Here is a 24,673-nt window from a genome sequence, read left to right as displayed (position 1 = left end):
CTTCTGAGAGACATGCTACGTACGCTGCCACCCAGTCGGCCGCCCCATTGGCCTCACGATATATATGCATGTAGGTGGCTTGTTGGTTTATCTACCAATGCAAACCGAATGGGCTTTTTTCATGGGATGAGTATTCTTGAAATAAGGTCAATATTCTACATCATTCATCTTATAAGCTTGATCAAGTTGAGTTCTGTCTCTAGGTGGTCCCCTTTAAGTTTGAGAACAAAACCATTTTTCTACCTTCTTTTGTCCATCTTTTTTCATCATTCATTTAAGTTTGGATGGTACTGTGCCCTTGAACCCAGAACCTCTCCAAAGGTGAAGCACTCAGGAGAGGAGTGCCAACCAACTATGCTTACAATTGTTGTCAACCTCTCCATCTATCAAGTAGCAAAAAATCATATCATTTGTTTTTATACTCATATGAAATCGAGTAGCAATTTGATTCATATTTATGACATATGATAACTTGCATTATTTTTTATAATCTTTCACAGTTATGGGAGTGAATCGAATTTCTTGCCGAGATTTTGATGGAATGACCTGCGGAGATGGTTTCTGTAGTGGTATCTGCAAGGAAATAGGTTATAAAGCTCATACTTGCTTGCATGTCAAACCTGGAACAATTGAATGTTGTTGTTGCGATGACGGTGCTGTTTGTCACTAAAGAACCTTGTGCGATCACTTGCTTAATTATAAAAATAAAATAAAGAATTGGGGTTGTTACAAGAAAAATGAGTAGTACTATGCATGCATCTCTCCCTTCCTCTCTCCCTTCCTCTTTCTCTCTCTCACTTACTCTCCCTCTCCCTCTCTCATTTGTTTATAAGCAAAAAGTGTTTGAGTAGCAACAATAGAGCCTTGAGGTTGGTTGCAAGTGTAAATAAATATATTGATAAAGCCACAACAATCCAAAATACTTTGGTATAATCCTAATTATGGATGAAGGGTGCATGGGGTTTGAGGGAATTGATGACATTTATGTGTGCGGTATGTTTCCCAAAGATGTGAACAATCCATTCAGTCTGTAACTCCATTAGCCTTTCTTTAGATATGCTTGGCCTGAAAGACAACATCTCGTCATCATATTAAATATACACTTAGGATCCATATGCGGTCCATATGGGCCTATGCAACTGCCTGATGGCTCATCATGCAGCCCATCCATAGTGCAATATGGTCACCTCGTTGCTTCCGCATATGCCAGAGCACACGTCTGCCTACAGTGCATTTCAGACCACTGTTCTTAAACAAATTTTTCTCTTTGAAATCAAGCAGTTTATCTAACAAGACATCTACACAATTGATAAATCTTTTATCATCAAGCCATTCCACATCCTAGATAACTTATTTCTCCACAACCTTGGTATGTCTAATCCTCGACCTTACCCTCAAGCCTTGCTCAAGGCTTGAGTTTTCTTAGCCATCGTTATCCTCTTTTTTTTTTTTTGGTTTTTGGTTTTCTAGCTCTCTCGTAACTTAAAGAGCCGTAACTCAAAAACCCATTTGGGACCTATGGCTGGCAGTGGGTCCGGGTCGGCTGAAGCCTATCAAGTTAGGCCCATATAATTTTGGATTGGGTTGAGCTAAAAATTAGAGCCCGCATGCATTTCAGGTTGGGCTTGGGTGGCTATGTGGCTGAACCCTGGCCTGGCCTGAAGCCGAGCCTGAGCCTGGACTTGGAGTCCGCCTGATCTCTGGCTCGAGGTTTGGCCTGAAGAACTTATATAAGTGGTCTGACCAGACCGACAGATGCAGGAGTTGATTTGATTCACTGGTTCGGTCGAAATCGCTGGGCTTGCTGAAGACCCGATCCCTAATCAAGATCACCGGGCATTGGCTAGGTTTTTTTTTTTTGGGTGAAAACGGCAATTCATATAGCTCTAACGTGAGTACATCCTGCCAAGTAAAAGAAAGTAAAGAGTACGATGAGGGCGGGAGCTCTGCTATAGATGTCCACAAGAGCTCCCCGGAATATCGTGCAACATAGGAGGCGATCCAGTCTGCAGCCCTGTTCGCCTCCCGAAAAACATGCGCAACCTGATGCTCGCCCAGCTCAACAACCAGCCTCCGAGTATCGCGTATAAGTGGGTGACCATCTCCGTACCGGTCTGCACCTCGTATCTACTCGATCACCGTCAATGAGTCTCTCTCGATGTACACCCGCTCGGCACCGAGCACCCGCCTCGTATATGATATCCCCTCCTAGGCTGCTCGAAGCTCTGCCCCAACTATGATAAGACCTGGCGTATGACGACCCCCTGTTGCAACCAAACTACCGCGATGGTCTCTGATCACAAATCCGACCCCTCCTGATGTCCCATCCGCCGCCACACTACCATCAAAGTTCACATTGAGAAAACCAGGGGGTGGGGGCACCCAAGAAACAAAAGCAAACCTGGACGCTGTAACAGCAAAGCGAGTACCTCAGATGTCCTCGGCCGTCCCAAGAGAAACACATAGCAGCGCAAGAGATTACCTCCCTAGCTTGAAGCACTGCTCTAACCACCACCAACCTCGGCGAGGACCTCCTGCCCTTAAACAAGCCCGCATTCCTGTCCAACTAGATGTTGTAGGCCAGATATGCTCTAAGTACCCCTGCCTCAACAGAACTAGGCCACCAGAATGAGTCTCTCAACAACTGCAGCAGATCCTGTACCGACACCACCGACTGGGGAAGAGGGACTGGTGACCTCCTCCATATCTCCCTAGCCCTGGAACACTGCAGAAGAACGTGCCTAATAGTCTCCTCAATGTCCGTGCACACTTCGCAACACTGATAAATCTGCATACCCCATCGGACTAGCATGCTCCTGGTAGGAAGGCAGCTCCAGGCCACCTTCCAAAAGAAGAGCGCCACCCACGGATGGATCCGCATCCTTCAAATCCACCCTCTCTATCTGCCGAACTGGCTTCCCCCTGAACAGAACCTGTAGAACCCTCGCGCGCACCCACGACCGCCCCGTCGATGCCCACACTAACCTGTCAGGCTCCCCTCGAGTCGGCACCGGGAGGGCCAGGACCATCTCTGCCAAGTGCTCCCCAAAGATCTCCCAAATCAACTCCTCCCTCCATCGGCCCTCCTCTGAAATCATCAAATCACTAACCGTGTGGCCCGCCAATCGTCCCAAATCCACCAAGGTCGGCAGACGGCCGAGCGGCTGCGCAGTCACCCAGCAATCCTCTAAAACATCAATGGATCGACCGTCACCAATAGCCCATCTGATCTCCAAAAGGACCACCATAGCTCTGGCACACATCTCCCTCCACACCGGTAAGTGGTAGCGAATAGCTCTCACACCAGGCAGCAACACCCCATACCTCGCCCTCATCAACGAGGACCATATACTATCAGGCTCTAGAACAAATCTCGCGACGTGTTGGGCTGCTAACACCTCTTGCCTCTCCAACAAGGACTGCACACCCAGACCCCCAAGCCTGATAGGCTGATACACCACCTCCCATGCTAACATGTGGAGCCACCTCTGCCTCCATACCTTCCCCAGATGAAGTTTCTAAGAAGCTGCTCAATAGACCTCAAAACCGACACTAGGATGAAAGAATTGGAGAGTAAGTAAATAGGGATCGAAGAGAGAACTGACCGGACCATGGTGATTCTGCCCATCATAGACAGAGAGTGCATCTACCAGCCCTCCAATCTCTGCCTGATGCTGAGCTCAAGTGAAGAACAGTCCTTACCTTGCAGCCACCGGCCTGAAATCGGGACTCTCAAGTATCTCATAGTGCCATCCTGCTCACCCACCCTTAATATCTCCATAATAGAGTGCCTCACCGCTTGTCTGATCTTCGGACTGAAACAAATAGCTGACTTCGAAAAATTGACCCGCTGTCATGATGCATCACAATAGTCTCGAAGAATCCTGCCAATGACTCGGGCGTCCTGCCGCGACGACCGAGTTAACAGCAAGCAATCGTCAGCAAACAATAGATGGAAAATCGGGGGAGCACCAACCACTGGCGTGTAATCTCCAACTCCTGAGTAATCACCGCCTGATGTAATGCTCTAGACAATGCATCCGTATAGATAATAAATAGTAGGGGGGATAGAGGGCATCCGTGTCGCAGCCCTCCTGAGGGTTCGAAGAAACCAGATGACATGCCATTCACCAGAATGACAAACGACAGAACCCCAACACAGTCCATGATCCATTGAATCCATGTTTCATGAAAACCGAACCCCAGTAAAAACTGCTGCACAAAGTTCTAACTCATCTTGTCATAGGCCCTTTCCATATGAAGCCCGACTCCCAATCGGGGTTCTCGGCTTCTCGTCTCTACGTCTCCGTCGCCTCTCGGAAGCCTGAAGCTCGTCCCTCTTCGCCGGTTGCTAGTTGTCGATCCAAGCAAGGGGAAGGCGAGCGTCCTATCGTAGGCCGACTTAGGTTCCGTCGAGGTACCGCAATCTCTCTCCACTCTCTCTTTCGTCTTCGTTCTTGTTTGAGCCTATTGCTGTTTTTCTATTGCTCCATCGCCGTGATGTCTGATGATCGATTGCGGTTCCATCCCCATGATTGGCCAAGCCCGGCGAGCCTCTTGTTAAGCCGCTTGCTGTAGCGGCAGAACCCTAGCTCCACCGCCAGTCCCCTCGCGCCCAGGGCCGGCCCGAGCGTCCCCCGTCCATAGCCCGTCTTCTCCATCCGACCATCCGCCGTAGTCACCAGAAATCAGAATCCCAGATAACCAGTAAACCGCCGTAGTCACCCGTCTTCTTCAGCTCTTCTTCTTCAGTTCTTGAGGTCTTCCCTCCTATTCCTCGGTTCCTGAGTTCCTCCGTCCTCGGTAGTCGGTAGTCGGTCTTCCGTAGTTCTTCCGAGTTCCGTCCTTCGCGGCTTCGCCCGTTCGCCGTCCTCGGTAACTCGGTTCTCACAGTCTCACTTCGCCCGTTCGTCTCCGGCCGGCCGCCGGGGTTACAACTTACAAGGAGTACCGCCGACTGCGGGCCCCTCCCCCCCTCCCCTCCACCTGCAGCCAGGAAAGGCTTCTTCCGTCGCATCCTGCCGCTTTTCCTCGCCGCCAATCTCGGCGTCGGAGCCTCGGAGGTCTGCCTTCCTTTTTTCATCTCCTTCTTTACCCTTTTGTTCTTCATCCATGATCCATTTTCTTGATCTTTTTCTCCGTTTATATTACATGATCTGGGCATTTTCAAGTTTCAACGCATCTTATTTTTATACGGGTTTTGTTTGTGACTCTGATCCATGCGAAAAGTGGGAGCTTTAATCCCTAGTTTTAGGTTACCCTGATCTCTGATTCAATGATTTGCATTAGAATCTTGTTAGGGGAGGAAGTATTTATCCTTTCTTTCTAATTATTTGCCGTTTAGAACTCCATGATACTGTTTGTGATTTGATTATTTATCAATCTCTGAAGCTCCGATTATGATTTGGGTTTACTGTTGGTTTGGATATCAAACATGAAAAAAAGTGGGGTGTTTTTTTTTGTGATTTTTCATATAATATATTACTTTCATACTTTGATGACTTACTCCTTTCTATAAACAAGTCATGAACTCATGATGGAGGCACATGCAAGGGTTTTGATAAATATTTTTGAGAAACAGCAATTTTACAACCATGCAGTGTCAAATGTCAATCAGAACATGGTGCTAATTTGTTAGAACTGCAAAAAAAATTAAGCATGATCTTGAGGTTCAGCATTTCTGGAGCATGTATTTCAATCTGCCAGTGGCAGCTCATATGTGTTGGCAAGAACTTGTAATAAGATTTTAAGATGATGATACTGTTTTGTAAAATTGTATGAGAAATTGTTCTTGCACTTGAAAAGTAAAGAAAATTAATACAAGCACGCTGTATATTTCTCCACTTTGAGATGAAATTTCTCGATCTGAGTCATCTCTTGAAACTTTTCATATTGTAGCTGTGTTCTGAATTCTAGACTGTAAAAGTTTAAAGCTCTCTTCTTGGAGACTCCAAGTTGGAGTTTTTATATTCGGACTTGGTGTGCGGCAATCTTCATGATTTTGAGGTTAGTAACGTTAGTTATAATGTGCTTCATGGCAATCTTCATGAGAGAATCTATATGAAATGAGGGCATAGGCATAAGGCATTTCTCTATACTCATTTTCACAAGCAAAAGAAGGAAAGCATGATGATCTGTAAAAAATGATTGTTTTGCGCGGAATGAAGTGCAAAACTTTGGCTCTGGAAGATCTACTACTGTATGCAGTTCAAGCTTTTCCAAGATTTTGTAACACATGATACTAGAGCCAAGCATAGAATCTTTTAGATTATTTGTTCCAATATTTCTGCAAGGTACTGTGGTACAGACTACAGAGTGCTGCCGTGCCGGAATGTCACTATTTAAGGCCGAGCATGATATCCATGTCTATATTATCACGAAAACCAAAATGAAAAGTCTGGATCCTATATGAAACTTATGCAAAACATGGGCTAGTTTTAGAAATTTATTCAACTAAATTAAGGATTTGTAAATATATTGTCTGCGTTAAATATCTTTGAACTGAAACTTTGAAATTGAAGCTGAAACTATGGAGCCTAAAGTTATTAGTGTAATTGGATTTGAAACTGAAATTGAGTTTTTGAACCTTGGTCTATATAAAGTTGTACATAGGAATTTCGTGGCTCCACTCCGGCCTATATTGCATAACTATTAATGTTGTCATCTTTTCCTTCTTTATTTTGTTCTTTGGGGGAGGTGCGCATAACCATTAATTTTGTCATCTAATTTGAGTGCATCAATTTTTTGAAAATTTCCTACCTATGGAATGAGAAATGTCTCGAACCCTGCAAAATGAGAAGGAAAACTCATTTAAAGAAATTTCTCTGCCATTTGCAAGTTTGTTCAATTCATGATTTGTTTGAATTTATTTATGCTTACTGGTTTTTGCTAGAAATGCCCGTTTTTCGAATAAGTTTTATCTTTACCATTTTTGAATAGTTTGTATCCTGGGCGTTCTCGAATCTCGACGGTTGTGTCTTTGGCCTCTTCTTCACCATTTTAAAATATTTTATACTTATTAAATTTTTTTTTTATAATTTTTTTAAAAAGGTCTCCCTTAGTGAGTTTGCCTTAGCCTCCAAATGCATTGGGCCGCCTCTGCTCGCGCCACCTCCTCCTTGAGCGGCACCGGTGGTGGCATCACCTTTTTCTTGCCGCCGCCGGACTACCTGGCCCGTTGCTGCTCCGCCTTCTTCTCAGTGCCCTCCGGTACTTGAGCCAGACCCGTTGTCACGCCCCCGGCCCGAGATCGCGAGCCGGGGGTCCGCGCCAACCGCTGCACACCCGTAGGGAACTCTCCCTACAAGCATGCAAGGCATCTAAACCAAATATCTCAAATATATAACTAAAATAATTCAGCTGAAATAAATGCAATCTTATTCCATTGACTAACTCAAGTCATAGGGTTTCACAAGTCTAAATACGCAGCGGAACAATAAAGATAAAACATCAATTTAAACAAAGCCTAATCTAGGATAACTTGTGCTTCAGTTCTTCTAGTCGCTCTCCCATTTTAAATTCCCGATATGTTAGTTCTCAGAATCTGTAAAACAACAAGAAATTGTATAATGAGCTAGACAGCCCAGTAAGTAATAAACACCTTAACTAGTCAATTCATATAATAACATAAAATATAAATACAAATTACGATGAATCAACATAATAACATAATCAATTCCTTTTCAAGCACAAATTCATTAAAATTCGTATTTTTCAAATATCTATATACATAATCATAAATTTGATTCGAAACAAATCATATTCATCTCATCAGCCTTTAGCTACGACCACACTTATACCCTGTGGCTAGGCCAGAAACAGAACCGCACTTATACCCTGCGGAGTGGGCCAGAATACCGTACTTATACCCTGCGGAGTGGGCCAGAATACCACACTTATACCCTGTGGTGGGGCCAGAATTGCCAATGCATAACCCCCTATTGGCAGGGTCCAGAACATAGCCAGGCTGAGAGTTCTAAATCTGATGCACATCAAAATTCTTTTGTAACATAATAGATATATCATAATTCGATCTAAATATGCATATACGATAAAAAAAAAGTAATATAACAATAGTCCGAAAAATATTATTCCAATTCACATATCCATTTTTCATTCAAAGCATCATCTCGTAAAATTCATAAATCACATATAATATTCATTAACAATTTATTCGATGCAAAAATAATATTATATAAATGAAGAGTCTAGAGAAGGCAGTTCATTACTTACATTGAACGCGATCCACAACAAATCCAATTAATTTCACAAATTCATCGCAGAACCTAATATCCAAAAATCATATTTTCTTTTAAAATTAATCACAATATATATAAAACTTAAATTTTAATATTCTTCCAGGGCCGACCCTGCAGAAGTGTCTAGCCCCCCCAGGTTCAGGTTCGGATTCGGGTTCATACCCGTAAACCACCCTTTCCCTTTATTTATTTATTTATTTTTTTTCTTTTCTTTTTCTTGCTTTTCTTTTCTTTTATTTTCTTTTTCTTTTCTTTTCTTTTTCTTTCTTTCCTTCCCTTCCCTTTTCTTTTTCTTTTTCTCTTTTTTTTTTTTCTTTTCTTCTCTTCTCCAGAACCTTCTCCCGACTTCTTTCTTCCTTCCCCTCTTTCTTTCTTCTTTCTTTTTCTTTCTCCTCCTCCTCTTCTCCCGACTTCTTCTCCTTCCCCCCCTTTATTTCTTCTTCTTTCTTCTCCCGCGAAGGGAGGTCGCGAGCTCGGGAGAAGCCAAGTCGAGGCCGGCGGCGCCCGCGACGGCCGGCCCTCTCCTTCTTCCCGCGGAGGAGGCATGCGGACGGGAGAAGAAGAAGAGCCCACGACGGTCGGCCTTCTCCTTCTTCCCTCTCTTCTTTCTTTCTTTCTTTCTTTCTTTCTTTCTTTCTTGTTTTCAATTGGTATACAAAGAAATGAAGGGTAGAAACCCTTACCTCAGCCCCGGCGAAGATCCGGCGGCTCCTTTCCGGCGGCAAATGGAGGAGGAAAGGGTCGTCCGTGCTGTGGCTGCTCGGCTCTCTCTCTCTCCCCCTCTCTCTCGGCCGGCAGCCCAAGGAAGAAGGATCCCCCCCTTCTCCCTCTTCTTGGTGTGGCGGCTCTCCTCGGTGGCCTTAAGGAGGAGAGGAAGCCCTAAAAACAGGGCTTCCTTCTTCTTCGGGATGGAACCAGTCCATCCCGTCGCCTCACGTGCGTCGCACGTGAGGCCGGGGTTTTGGGACTGGGCCGGTCATTTGGATCGGGCCCAGTTCCGGGGTCTTACATCCCACCCTCCTAAAAAAAAATTTCGTCCCCAAAATTTGCGTACCTGCAGTTTTAAAAAGTTGAGAATACTTCTTCCAAATCAAGTCATAACACTCTTCAAATCCAAGTCGTCTTGTCTGACCAATGTCAAATAATTCTATTCACCATACTTTCTCTGCACACTCTGATTTAAACCTCAACATACCCGTGTCAAGTCTAGATTTTTTTTTTCTAGAATTACTTGCTTGTTGGTACATTCATTATTATGTCTTTATTCCGTGTGAACACTTTCGAAAGTTAAAAGTTTATATTCTTCTTTTGACAATCAATCAAACAAATGTTATGTAACTATTTAATCTTTTCCAGCAGCATAATAAGTTGTCTAACAAAGAGCAATGGGCATGGCAAAATAATAAATAGAAATAAATATTGGGACTAGATTAATACCTGTCGTCAACACATCAGAAGCCTGTGCATCTTGCTGTGTAAGTGCAAATACTCTTCCTTGAGTCTTTGGCCCCTGGCTTTCTTCCATTGCCTGAGTAGATCTATTCTCGTTTCTTTGTGGGCAGTCTGCAATTTTATGACCTATCTTACCACATCTAAAACAGGCACCGGTGTTCCAATGGCAATCCTTGTCAGCATGAGCCTTACCACATCTGGAACATTTATTGATATTTATCTGCTTAAGGTTGTCACTCGTGGATTTCTTGTTTGAACTTTCGACGTTTTCATTGCTCTGCCCCTGAAATTCATTTGACCTGTTTCTCTTCTTTTGGTTTCTTTCCCTTTCCAATCGTTCATCAATAACTTCCCTTTCAATTATTAAAGCCTTATTTACCACAGCTGCATAGGTAGTCAATTCATAAGGTACCACTTGTTTTCTAATTTCAGTCTTTAGTCCCATCTAAAATTTATGCGTTCGATCTAGTTCATCTTCGACTAACTTTGGAACAAATTTCGCTAGCTCGGTAAATTTAGCTTCATATTCTGCAACAGTCATATTTCTTTGCTTTAGGTGAATAAACTCCTGCTCTTTCTGCGTTCTTACACTCCGAGGAAAATACTTATCATAAAATGCTCCTCGAAATCTTTCCCAAGTGAGTGGCTCCCTATCCTGCTCATATTTATGTTCCAACATCCGCCACCAGTTGAATGCCTCACCTTGCATCATGTATGATGCAAACAAAATCTTTTCATCATTCTGGCATCTCAAGACAGCAAATGCTTTTTCCATCTCTATAAGCCAATTATCTGCTTCCAACGGTTCTGTAGTCCCCTTGAAAGCTGGAGGAGCCAGCCTCTTAAATTCAGCTATACTGTTGCGTTGTTCACACTGTTCCCCTCGTCCTTGCTGTGGCTGTGTCTGGGGCAACTGTGCTTGTTGTTGGAGCAACTGCTGTTGCACTTGCTGTTGCATCTGCATAAGGCCCACTATGGTCTGCATAACTTGGCCTAGGCCTGGCTCTTGTTGTCCTGTCTGAGTATCACTAGCAGGATTGACGACTCTCTCCTGCTGAGGGGTGTTACCAGCTTGTTGGGGTGTACTGTCATTTTGCGGGTTGGGTGCCTTATTAATAGCTCTGCGAGTAGTCTTTCTCGTCCGACGTGGAGGCATCCTGATCTATGTCTATCAGATAGCAGCATACCAATAATAAGCTTACCAGTTCATTACAAGTACATAGAATGGTTGTTACAATCATTATAAACTAACGTTCCAATGTCCCTAGTGTCTACCCACCTACACTCATGTCATGTCAGAGTTTTTTTTTTTTTTTTAATCTTAAAATTTATCCATTCATGCTCTGATACCATAAAAGTTGTCACGCCCCCGGCCCGAGATCGCGAGCCGGGGGTCCGCGCCAACCGCCGCACACCCATAGGAAACTCTCCCTACAAGCATGCAAGGCATCTAAACCAAATATCTCAAATATATAACTAAAATAATTCAGCTGAAATAAATGCAATCTTATTCCATTGACTAACTCAAGTCATAGGGTTTCACAAGTCTAAATATGCAGCGGAACAATAAAGATAAAACATCAATTTAAACAAAGCCTAATCTAGGATAACTTGTGCTTCAGTTCTTCTAGTCGCTCTCCCATTTTAAATCCCCGATAGGTTAGTTCTCAGAATCTGTAAAACAACAAGAAATTGTATAATGAGCTAGACAGCCCAGTAAGTAATAAACACCTTAACTAGTCAATTCATATAATAACATAAAATATAAATACAAATTACGATGAATCAACATAATAACATAATCAATTCCTTTTCAAGCACAAATTCATTAAAATTCGTATTTTTCAAATATCTATATACATAATCATAAATCTGATTCGAAACAAATCATATTCATCTCATCAGCCTTTAGCTACGACCACACTTATACCCTGTGGCTAGGCCAGAAACAGAACCGCACTTATACCCTGCGGAGTGGGCCAGAATACCGCACTTATACCCTGCGGAGTGGGCCAGAATACCACACTTATACCCTGTGGTGGGGCCAGAATTGCCAATGCATAACCCCCTATTGGCAGGGTCCAGAACATAGCCAGGCTGAGAGTTCTAAATTTGATGCACATCAAAATTCTTTTGTAACATAATAGATATATCATAATTCGATCTAAATATGCATATACGATAAAAAAAAGTAATATAACAATAATCCGAAAAATATTATTCCAATTCACATATCCATTTTTCATTCAAAGCATCATCTCGTAAAATTCATAAATCACATATAATATTCATTAACAATTTATTCGATGCAAAAATAATATTATATAAATGAAGAGTCTAGAGAAGGCAGTTCATTACTTACATTGAACGCGATCCACAACAAATCCAATTAATCTCACAAATTCCTCGCAGAACCTAATATCCAAAAATCATATTTTCTTTTAAAATTAATCACAATATATATAAAACTTAAATTTTAACATTCTTCCAGGGCCGACCCTGCAGAAGTGTCTAGCCCCCCCAGGTTCAGGTTCGGATTCGGGTTCATACCCGTAAACCACCCTTTCCCTTTATTTATTTATTTATTTATTTTTTTTTCTTGCTTTTCTTTTCTTTTATTTTCTTTTTCTTTTCTTTTCTTTTTCTTTCTTTCCTTCCCTTCCCTTTTCTTTTTCTTTTTCTCTTTTTTTTTTTTTTTTTCTTTTCTTCTCTTCTCCAGAACCTTCTCCCGACTTCTTTCTTCCTTCCCCTCTTTCTTTTTTCTTTCTTTTTCTTTCTCCTCCTCCTCTTCTCCCGACTTCTTCTCCTCCCCCCCTTTCTTTCTTCTTCTTTCTTCTCCCGCGAAGGGAGGTCGCGAGCTCGGGAGAAGCCAAGTCGAGGCCGGCGGCGCCCGCGACGGCCGGCCCTCTCCTTCTTCCCGCGGAGGAGGCATGCGGACGGGAGAAGAAGAAGAGCCCACGACGGTCGGCCTTCTCCTTCTTCCCTCTCTTCTTTCTTTCTTTCTTTCTTTCTTTCTTTCTTTCTTTCTTGTTTTCAATTGGTATACAAAGAAATGAAGGGTAGAAACCCTTACCTCAGCCCCGGCGAAGATCCGGCGGCTCCTTTCCGGCGGCAAACGGAGGAGGAAAGGGTCGTCCGTGCTGTGGCTGCTCGGCTCTCTCTCTCTCCCTCTCTCTCGGCCGGCAGCCCAAGGAAGAAGGATCCCCCCCTTCTCCCTCTTCTTGGTGTGGCGGCTCTCCTCGGTGGCCTTAAGGAGGAGAGGAAGCCCTAAAAACAGGGCTTCCTTCTTCTTCGGGATGGAACCAGTCCATCCCGTCGCCTCACGTGCGTCGCACGTGAGGCCGGGGTTTTGGGACTGGGCCGGTCATTTGGATCGGGCCCAGTTCCGGGGTCTTACACCCGTCCAGCCGGTTCTCAAGGGTGGGGTCGGCGGTGGCGGATGCCGGAGGTTCGGCCGAGGCGGCAGCAGAGGAGGAGGAGTCTTGCTTGGGCTTGGGATCATCGGTGAGCGCATGAGGGGCATGGGGGAGGGGTTTTCTTCTTCCGGTGGTAAGTGGGGAGGAATTGAGGGTGGAAGGGAGTGATGGATTGGAGATGTGGAGGGATTTGGGGACGACGCCGGGCATCCTCTAGGCTCTAAGTTTTTTATTCTGAATTATTCATCCGATTTCCTCTTTTATAATCATTGCATGAGAATGATGGATTCTGGCATCTGCAGTCAACTTCTTTCCCGATTTTACTGCCTTTTGTATTTTTAATACAAACAAGCAAAGTTAAAATTTATTGAATTCAGATTTTTCTTAGAAGATATTATTATTTATTATTGTTACTATTATTATTTTGTGATGGAGGAATTCTTTTTATAATGTGCAAATTCTGGAAATTTTATAAAAGGATTTGGTGAATGGAAGAAAAAGTGATTCTTGAGTTCATATTTCCTGCTCCTGAGATTTTCTTCACATATTTGTGGTATATGTTTTTTTCTGTTTCCATACATATTAATTATAAACTAAGCCAAAATTACCTTGATACGCTCTTCTATATATCTAAATCAAGCTAATACATTCTATTGCCTTTAGGATATAAGAACATTATCAAAATAATTTTGAGTCAGGGGAAAAAGCTACATATGGAGCCTTTCAAGAGGAGGCATAAGAAGAAGAAGATGGAGAAAGTTGTGGTTCTCATAAAAGATATTTTATAGCTTTTGTCTTTTTTCTTTGTGCTATCGGTCAAAAAGCTCTTACAAGCACAGTTTCATATGTCTGTTAGTTTCCGTTTTCATGTTGGAAGAAATGCTATGGGTTATCGGTCAGTTGCACATTATGTTCCTTTGCTGACATGGCACTCTTTTGCATTTTGTGATTTGATCAGCCCACCATGAAGCAACCAAATTTAGTGAATTGCACCAATCCCCTCATGAGTCATGCCATGTCTTCATGCAGGACTTTTGTTGTTTGACTGGCACCTTGCATGTATGTTTTTCTGCTCATAAGTGTAAAATTGATGATACCAATTTTGGATACCAGCACTTGATCATATTTGAAGTTGTTTTCAAGTTGGATTGATATCTACTTCCTTGATTTCAATATTATTTAATATTAAATTTTCACAAGTTTATTTGTCCTTTTGCATCCGAATGCATATTTCCACTGGAGGATATTATATTCTATCACATGGAATGAAAATATGGGTGTTTTTTAAGTCCCTTATTCTTTTGTGAACCTCTTTACCTTTGTCTCTAGATATTCATCTTCTAGGATTTGGGATGGGATCGGAGAGCTTGAATTTGGAAGAGAGGTTAAGGTCACTCCTCCTCCAGCTCCAGACTGAATCTGGGATCCTTGATCGGATAGTGTATAAGGGCAAGAATCAGCACCGCCGCTGCTCCTACTTCCAGTACCTCCTGAAGGTCTTTGATCTTTATCTTCCTTGCCTTTACCTCAATTATCATCTTTAATCTTGTTGTAATTCAGTTTATAATGCTTGATCGCTAGGTGAGAAGGGACGTGAGGCTTCTACTGTCTGCGGGGCTAGGGGAGGTTTTGAATGTCCTTTTCCCCATTATTCATGGCAGGAAACCTGCTCAAAATGCTTTTCAGAAGATGCGGTAAAATTCTCTTTTTAACAAATGTGTTCCAGTTCTACTAATGAAGCTTGATATGTATACTGGTACATATGGAGTCATTACATGTGATTGATATAAAAATTGGTTTTTTCTTATAATCTTTCATGCAATTTTTGGATTTGAGATCCCCATGAAGCCATCATAGATTTATATTACTTTAGACATCTTCCCTCATAGAAATTCTTTTTCACTACTTTCATATATATATATATATATTATAGTGGAGCTAATATATAGATGCACACAACACCTCAAATAAGGTCGGTCTTGATTGGATAACTGGGGATTGAGATTGATGATCCGAGATGTTGGATGTAGGCCTGTTAACGAGCCGAGCTGAGCCCGAGCTTGGGGAGGCTCGGGCTCGGCTCGTTTCATAGAACTCGGGCTCGGGCTCGGTACCGAGCTCTGTATTGAGCTCGAGCTCGGGCTTGTTTGGTAAAGGAAAAGCTCGGGCTTGGGCTCGTAAAGCTCGTTTCGAGCTTGGGCCCGAGCCCCATAACAAAAATCCACATTAAATACCACAACAGTGAGACATTTTACGAAACGTTACATCTTGTAGATGGTGATGATTACAGTTAGATCTGGGGAACAGGGTGGTTCATTCAAACTAAAAGAATATATATAGGATTTTTATAGTATTATTGGCCACGTGTCGCGACCCAATAGGAGGAGCCTATAAGGAATAATTACTGTTAGCCCTTGTTCTTTGCAGAAAAAGGGCACGAGTTACGGAGTTAGGTTGGCTTGCTGGGGGTGCGGGAGATGGGATGGTGCATTGCTACAGCTGTGACGCTGTTAAGGGGGCGGCAACGTCTTTTCAACGGGGTTTAATTGCTACGGCTGAGTAACAGTGGCGGATTTTTTGCTTGAGGGAAGAGGGTAACTGGTCCTGTACGACATTCTGTACGGCAATGGGGTGTGGGCTTTTAAAAGCTGGCAAGTGCGGGTGAGGGGAGGAAGAGAGAATAAAAATAAAAGGTCGAACCAAATCCAAAGCACGGAGCTCGGCGTGCTCCGTGCTTGATAGCAGACAGCGTTAGGTCACGAGCCTGTTTGAGCTCGTGAGCTGCTCGGGCTCGAGCTCGAATTTAAACGAGCCTCATTTTAAGCTCGGGCTCGGGCTCGTTTGACTAACGAGCCGAGCTCGAGCCGGGCTTTTAACGGGCCGAGCCCGAGCAGCTCGGCTCGTTAACAGGCCTAGTTGGATGTGATCTATTGTCTCTAATTATTTACTTTTAAAAAATCATGTGAATTGGAGACGCCTAGCCTGTACATCTAGTGGTCAAAGTATATGTGTTGTTTGTGTTATTGAAACGGTCTATTTTTAAGCATTGGATGTATAAGTGACACATAGGCCAGAGATCTGTATCACATGATTTTTTGACAGTAAGCAATATAGATACATCGCATCCAATGGCTCGGATCATTGATGTCAGGTCTTTGATCGTCCAGTTAGGACCGACCTTATTTGGTTGTTGTGTGGGTGCCCACATGTTAGCTCTATTCTCTCTCTCTCTCTCTATATATATATACACACACACACACATATATATGCATACATACATACATACATACATATATATACGTAGATGTATGTATGTGTGTATATATGTATGTGCGTGTGTATATATTTGAGTCTCAGCTGTCTGATGGACAATTGATAGCTCTAACAAGGCTTGATGGTTATGGTCATAATAGTTCAATTGTCATTGACATTTAATATCTCAATTATTTATTAGCTGTATGTCGGCAAGATTGTGGTTTACCTTCATTCTTCGGGTTTTTGAAGATTAATTTTTCTGAGATGGCAGTAACATCTGGAAAAGATTTGAAGTGGCTTAATGTATATATCTTTTTTTCATTCACTCACAAGTCATGTTGGAGATAAAAAATTTGATATTTGAAGTGGTTTCCTTCAGTTTGGTTATTCTTCTGCATCCTTTATAGTTTTCTAGTTTTAGCCCGTCATTGCTAGGTAACTTATTGAAGTTTTCCCAGATATTCTGATGTAACTTATTGAAGATACAGGCTGATTTAGAATTATGTAATGGATGTTCAAATTTCAGATATAAAAAATAATTCAGGTATGAAATCACAGCAAAATATCCCTGAGGTTATGAGGAGGGAAGCAAGTGTAAGAAGAGAGAAGTAAGATGAGACAACAAGAGGTTTATGAGAAACAGATGTTTGCAAGACTCCATAAAAACAAAGAATTCTATTTTTTAGAAATTTTCCATTTTTTAGAAATTTTCCAAGCTAATATTCTTTTTCCAAAAATGACAGACTCGCTATAAATATGAGGCCATAGTAAAACAAAAAAGTTCATGATGCACTTCCCTAAAGCGATTGAGCATGGGGAATTTTGTGAAGAGAGAAAAGAGGGGAGGTGCAGACACATAGTCATTCAAGAGGTTTGCAACATCATTATGTCACTCAATCTCCCTTCTCTGCCACTTCTTTTAGATTCGCACATCAATGGGTTTGACAAATTTAAAACTTCTGAGGTGGCACTTTTCACATGAGTTGTTTCGTCATAATTATTTACGTCCTCTAGACTAGAGATTAGCTTGTTCCGTATCCACCTTGCATCGAAATTAGGCTCTAAATGAGAAATTAGAACCTCTTACAACTGAAAATAGAACAAAAATCCAATGAAGCATGTCGAGGAGTCCCCATACAACAAATTTATTTCCCACCAACAGTACTCAAGGATGTGTAAGTATAGAATTCTCCATTCAACTTTGACAGGGCATTGTTAATGTAAGGAAGAAATCATCCTGGTTTTATAATAATGGGGTGCTCTTGGAGTCGAAGAACATAGTGTAGCATCAAATGCTCCAATGGACAGTGAATAAGGATAATTTCTGAAGGATCAGCAACATTGCAAGTCAAATAAATAGTGAGTGGAGCACAAAAATAAAAATGTGCTATATCATGCATGAGGGGTTTTAGAGATGAAAATGGAACAGAGAGGGAGAGGGAGTCTGGTTGGATCAACAACATTAATAAATTTGCTTGCAGGAAACAAAATAAGATTGTCATTGTATTTTCAGAAGCGTGATCCAATTAGAAGCATATATAAGCTGTTAGGATGTGGGCCCTTTGGGATAGAGTGTCTTGACTTTTGATTTCTTAGGACGTAAGAAGTGATATGGGTAGAAAATTTGGAGCTTAATTCATTTTCAGTGATGGTAATGGTGTGAAGAGTGATATTAAAGAACAAAAGACCGCTCCTTTTGGCTGAACTACCCTCGAAGAAGCTATATAGATTTTAGTCCTTAGAATATGTCTTGTGGGTTATTTATTGAATATCACCCAATTTGTCCAATTGACGGTTTGCATTTCCTGCATGAATAATGTAAATAATTGTGACGTATTGGTTCTTCTGTTGAAGAAATGTTTCATGTGGTCTACCAAAATCTTTCCTTTAGGATTGAGGTTCTTATGGGATGAAAAAAGTTGTAAAAATTGGATCATTAATATATACATCAAGAAGAGAGGGAAATAATAAGGGTGAAAAAGAAAGAGAAGAAAGTCTAAGAAGATTGCTAACACACAACTTACCAACTAATTAAACACTCAACTTTTCCTTCAAGGATAGGAAACTTAAGGTTCGAAGATTGAATCTTTTGGTAGGGAGAAGATTGAATCTTTCCCTCAGTGCTGCTCTCTAATCTATCTGATGCATCTTATCTATTTTGTTTCTAGAACTATAGAAGTTAATAGATTAAGATAATTTGACAATGTAAAGGGGGAAATATTGAGGTGGTAGTAGACTTGGGAGGGAATGGTCTTGGTTGACGTGCTTTTGGTTCGTGAATCTTTGTCTTCTGGATTGAGAATTTTTACATCATGGCAATCATGAGTTGGGAGGATGGCCCTTTTTGGAAGATGGTGAGGGCTTGATTTTATGCATGAATGGAGATTTAGAATAATTCTCCTAGTAAGACTATATAACATGTATGGATATTTAGAATAATTTTCCTGGTAAGACTATAGAAAATGTAAATTTTAGCTAAGAAGCATACTTCAGCACCAATGCTGAATCATGATCCAGGGTGTTATGGTGTTCTATTTTGTTATGGTTTTCATAGAAATGTGCCAAAACTGTAAATTGATATCTAAAAATAAGAAAAATAAAAACATATGTTAATATATTGCACTTTATTACTACAGACTACTGTAATTATTGTGATTTAAGATTTGATATTACATATTTGGTTTGTTGATGTCAGAAAATAGAATGAATTTAGGGCTGCGACTTGGGTGGGTTAGGTCGGTTTGAGGGTTTACTCTTCCCCAACCCAACCTTAAAATTCCTTCACCCTAACCCAATCCAATGTGGTCTCAAGCTGGAATTTTTTCTAATCCAACCTTATCCAGCCATAGTGTAAGCTAAATTTGGGTCGGGTTGGTTTAGTTGGGTATTCGGGTTAGTCGGGTTGAGTTGGGTTGTGCCATATTAATAAGGCTGCAAATGGGTCGGGTTGATTGACCCGACCTGACCCGACTCGAATTGTAGGACCCGTGGGGTTGGGTCGGATCCTAAAATTGGACCTATTCTATTTTTTAGGTCGGGTCTGGGTTTACTAAATTCAGACCCGGCCTGACCCGACCCATTTGAAATTTGGATAATTTTGGATTTTCAATTCTACGACCCGCCCCGCCTCGCCCACACCCGACCCGAATCTGTAAAATTATTTGGGCCCGCGGGCTGCAGGGGTACAAAGCAAACAAATCAGTTGGAAGCCTGGAACTGGGTGCTTAAGGCCTGGCCCAGTCGAGTGGGTGTATGAATGTGTTTAAGCAATTTGCAAGATCTTGTGAAGCATCAACGGTGTACAATGTACTCTCTGAATCAAGTTAATCAATGTACTAGAGATTGAAGTGCGCTTGTTCACCCAAATGCAAATGGTTTGGAGGAAGTCCTTAGCAATCTGCTGCATGATCTGTATGCTATGCATGTTTTATTTGAAGACCTAAATGTACGAGTCTGCATTTGTAATTTCCATGCAAACCATTCTAGTAGTGAACCTTTGATATTTTGGTGTTGCAGTCGTGGCAACATTATTGTAGTTATACTTTGGGATGTTGTCCGACCCTTTTCCCATGTTTCTGTTCCTGTTTTGAAGAAAAGCTTTAGTGTTCTACGATCTAACTAATCATTTGTCTCTGTATTTGGATGTGCTGCCAGAAATGTTACTTCACCATCCATCATTTGAGCTTGTGTAACATTGCTGTGCAATTACAGGCATGTCCAGATCTTTACTGTATTTCCCTCTATAATGTGGTTGTACTCTTGTTGCTTGTTTGTGGCACAGAGGTAGTAATGTATTGTTTGAAGTTGGGATCAGTTTTAAAGTCATGGTAGCTTTTCGTATTGTTCTATAGTTATATTAATATTTTTTACATAGGAGGTGACACAAAATGCTTCTACTCTTACAATTTTTGCTGCAGAATTCACCTGATTTAGGACTTTTTGGTTGACATCTTAAATTGAACTATGCTATTGTTTCTCGAACCGAACCCGACTCGGACCCAAACCCGACTTGACCGGACTCGACGCAAAGGTCCGGGTTATACATGGACCCGACCTGAATGACCCGTTGGGTCAAAAATTGTAGCCGTGGACCCAACCTGACCTGATCTTCTATTGAGTCGGGTCTGGGTCCAAAATTAGGACTCGAACAAGGAATCGGGTTGGGTCGGGGTCACTCAAGACCCAACCTGAACCGGCCTATTTGCACCCCTATATATTAATTGGGTTGCATCAGGTTGAATAGGAATTTTAATATAGGCAAAAAGTTTGGGTCATTCTTATCGGACCAATATTTGTTGAATTGAGGCTTCAATCATTCATAAATTTCAGTGATATTTAAATACGATTAAAGAAAATTATATAAGCATATAGGTAACCTATATGAAATGTAAATATGAATTATTTATTTATATATTGGGCCGGTCAAGTTTAGTCGGGTTGGGTTGGGTTGTCCTCGGGTTTGGGTTGGGTCAAAGGTCAACACTCAACTTGTGTTCATATCCCCTCAGCCCAACCCTACCCAGTGAGTGGTTTGGGTGGGCAGCTTCAGGTTGAGCCCAATTGAAGTTTCACTTAAGTGAGTCCATTATAAAGCCAATGGTTGCCTAAGTACTTGTAGTTAAGCATTATGGAGCTACCATTTTTTGAGTTTTGACACTGCAGTTGTCCGCCTTGAGATATATGTACAAATACCAAACATGATATATGAGTAATTTTCTTAAAAAGAATTTGACTGTTTCCTCCAATTACAACAGAATGAAAGATCTAGTACTTGGTTCTTGATTATTGGATCTAGCAGCTATTTTGACTATGCTTTCCTTATTGGCTCTTTCATACATAGTTTTTATTTGGCTGTTGAATTACTTTCTTGGTTTTAATATGATTGACAAGAATTTGGGGACCTCTCGTTGTTACCTTCCATTTCATGTATAATGAACCTGTTTTCTTGCCTGGGCTTTGCCTAATCTCTCTCTCTTTCTCACAGACAAAAAAAAAAGTGAACCTGGCTCCATGTTGAAATTGAACCAAATCTCTAGTTTCCATGTCCCTGAAAAATAAGTTAGACAAGGTCGCAACTCTTACCCATGTGTGTTTGGTTGACTTCTGTATGTTGAATGATCAATCAAGTTGTTATATTCTGATTATCTGAATAGGAGATCAGCGATGACATGCTCTGTGCCGTCTTATGGATGTTCATGGATGCACATATATACATGCTGCATGAGAATGATTTATCTTCGCTGGAATTGTAGAAATGTTAAGGAATCTAATTATTTAATTGAAGTATATGTTTAGTCTTGCAATGGTTGCTTATTTTATAAAAAAACAATAATCATAACACTATACAAAAGCGGCCTAACTTCCCAACTTTTCAGTTCCTATAATTATCCTAGTTAGTTATCTCTCTTAATGTTACTTTCTGTTTTTTAAATTTTTTAAAGCTTCCTAATATTGATGAACTCTGAGGAGTCCAAGAAAGAATTCACCATGCAAGACTGAGAGAAATAGACCAATAGGATTTTCATGATTTCCACGATTATATGGATAATAAAAGTTCCATGTCTAAATCAAAATTTCTAGTGATTTATTGGTTATAGCAAAACTTACACTTGTCTACATTTAAATTCTCATATACCAAATAATTTAAATAGTTCTATGAGAAATGTTCATTAGTATTTAATCCATGTTATTTTTTGAATTTATTTTATATCTAAAATTTTTAGTAGCCACATACAGTAGAACATGCATTGTAACTAGTTAAATGAAAATATGTTGAGTTTTTATTTTTCCCTATAATTTGGAATTTGTAGATGCCCTTCTTTTGTATTTATTTGTAGTTATCTTCACGGTTTGGTTTCTAAAATTTGATGGCGATAGTGTATCATGTGGGTGAAAGTGTTTTGTCTTTTTAGTGTATAAATAGTGAATTCAAGACACCACAACAAAAAGCTGATATGTGGTGCTGCTGCTATATTTTAGTTCTATTTCTTGACTAACGTGATGCTAAAGCTTAGGTGGTTCCAATGATGTTCCTTTTTTTTGGGTAAAGAATGATGTTCCAAACTCTACTATTGGTTTGTGTTCCCACAAACTCCACTTGAATCTTCACATTTTTTTTTACTATAATATATTGTGGCTCATAATTTATTTTTTCTGTAATTAGATGATGGGCTATATTACTTGCATTGTTATGACTAGATTCCATGATAACCCTGTCGGTATTGCAGGCAAAAGAAAAAATGCCCTAGTGGAAAGCATAACTACCAAGAACGACTCTTGGGCATTGCACGCTTATTATCGCAGGTGCATTTAGTCTTTCTTCGAGTTTATTTGGTTTCATCAGCATTGATTTAATTAATGATTGCTTCATGAGTAATATAGCATCAAATGCTCTTATTTTGAAAGGTTTACTTTCTTGTGGTTTTAATCGCATGGTGCTTATCAGTATATAAGTAGTATTCGTTTTCGATTTTTTTATGAAGGTACCTTAGTCAAGCTACTCATGCACCATCAACTATTGGCACCAGTGAAGTTGTGATTGTTCCATTGTTATTCTTTTGTTTTAGAAATAATGTAATTTGTTATGCCATGGTTTATAGCAAGGTCGGCGGAACCATCCTGAACCGGGCGGTTCTGGCCATACCGGTGACTCGCCGATACGGATCCGGCAACGGAAATGAGATCCGTTGTCGGAGCCGGAGAAGGAGAAGGAAAGAGAAAGCGAGCAGGGGAAGGGAGGGAGAGGGAGAGGGAGAGGTCGGGACACTGTATCGGTGGCTCATCGGTACGGTTTTGAGTCGTACCGGTGAGCAACGAGCGGGGAGGGAAGGAGAGGGAGAGGTTGGGACGCCGCACTGGTGGCTCACTGGTGCGGTTCCGGCATCGAAAATGAGACCTGTTGCCGAAGCCGGAGGAGAAGAAAAGAGAGAGTGAACGAAGGAGGGAGAGGGAGAGGTTGGGAAGCCGACAGAGGGCTGGCGGAAGCCGCGCGGGGCTGGCGGAAGCCGCGGGGGGCTGGCGGAGGCCGCAGCAGGCGACGTCGTAGCTGGACCCCTGTTTTGAATGGGGCCTCCGCCGGCCCCCCGCGGCCTTCGCCGCCATCCGCCAGCCTCCCTCCCTCTCTCCCCCTTCTCTCTCTCTCTCTCTCTCTTTTCTTCTCTCCTACAATATTGTGCCCTCTATTGGTACAGGCCCGACACGGCTCATACATTCGTGCCTCCGGGGAACCGGCATGGTGCCCGGTACCGGTTCCTCCGACCCTGGCTTTATAGTGTTCTTTTAGGAAAAACATTTTACAAGCAAGTGATTTTCTTGTCATGATTTCGAAAGCTGTTTCTTATAATGATGTCAACTTCATTTTGATGCCATTAAAGTACTCCATGATCATTTTTTCCATTAGTCTTTGTTTTTCAAAATTTACAATCTAAGAACTAGCTATCTTTGATGCTTAGGATAGATATTGTTGGTTGTGGCTGAGATCTTAGTTGACACAGAATTTTCTTAGGGGGAACTGATTGTAAGCTCGAATGAGCCTCCCCTGTGCAAATTGAAATTATATGCTAAGTCCATATAGTGCATTTGTGTCTAGGGATGAACACAATGTTTGTTTGATGTCAACAGTTGATAGATAATGGCACAAGAAAATATGCAAGTTTGTCAAAAGATCTACAAGTGCCACTTTAAGATACGCTAATATTTATGTCGAAATTTTAAAGTTAGACGTTTTTAGCTAGTCTGAGCTATTGTACTATACACTAATATCTATGAATCAAACATTATCATAGATCATCCTAAATGTGTCTAGATTTGAACTTAAATAATTGCAATGCATGGTTGCAAATAGTTTATCACACAAGGTACCACAACTTTGTTTCCTTACAAGGAAATAAGGTTATGATCAAACTGCACCCCTTGCTAATTGGATGGCCCAGGTTGAATAGCTCTGAGATTGAGCAGTTTGGCTGGTTTGCCACTCAAATCGCCCTCAAGCTGAGTGACTAAAGGGTCGACCGAGCAGTTATGCTTTTGATCCATTCTACATTGCGCATTGTCGTTTTAGCCTTTTGTTGGGTTTCTAAAGCAATGGGGGTTGAGAGAGAGAGAGGAAAGAATGAGTCTCCTGATCTTGGTGTTTTTCACCTTGAATCAAAGATTTTGAGCTTTCTAACTAAAAAACTCGAGGTAAGATGCTTCTTTCCTCTCTTGTTTTATATCTTTTCCAAAATATCTGGAATAAAATCCTGAAATAATTGCTAAATTTTGGAGAAACTCCATCGAGATTTCGTGGAATGT

At 41.5% G+C, this 24,673-nt stretch overlaps 1 protein-coding gene across 4 annotated transcripts in view; it reads left to right on the top strand.

Moving 5' to 3' along the window:
- Positions 1-4,256: 4,256 nt before the first annotated feature.
- The window catches only part of LOC103717918, a 36,365-nt gene continuing 15,948 nt past the window's right edge, over positions 4,257-24,673 (top strand). For 2 of the 4 annotated variants that reach the window (XM_039129947.1, XM_039129946.1), the window contains exons 1-4: positions 4,257-4,417; positions 14,456-14,622; positions 14,708-14,820; positions 22,609-22,684. In XM_039129947.1, the coding sequence (XP_038985875.1) occupies positions 4,258-4,417; positions 14,456-14,622; positions 14,708-14,820; positions 22,609-22,684 (516 nt within the window). In that variant the 5' untranslated portion in view covers position 4,257. Of the gene's footprint in view, positions 4,418-8,642; positions 8,836-14,084; positions 14,186-14,455; positions 14,623-14,707; positions 14,821-22,608; positions 22,685-24,673 lie in introns of those variants that run through there. The other 2 variants (XM_039129948.1, XM_039129949.1) reach the window with 2 other exon arrangements.

The sequence above is a fragment of the Phoenix dactylifera genome, chromosome 9 (assembly GCF_009389715.1).
Source record: "Phoenix dactylifera cultivar Barhee BC4 chromosome 9, palm_55x_up_171113_PBpolish2nd_filt_p, whole genome shotgun sequence".
Lineage (NCBI taxonomy): Eukaryota > Viridiplantae > Streptophyta > Magnoliopsida > Arecales > Arecaceae > Phoenix > Phoenix dactylifera.
This window is presented reverse-complemented; position numbering and strand designations above follow the sequence as displayed.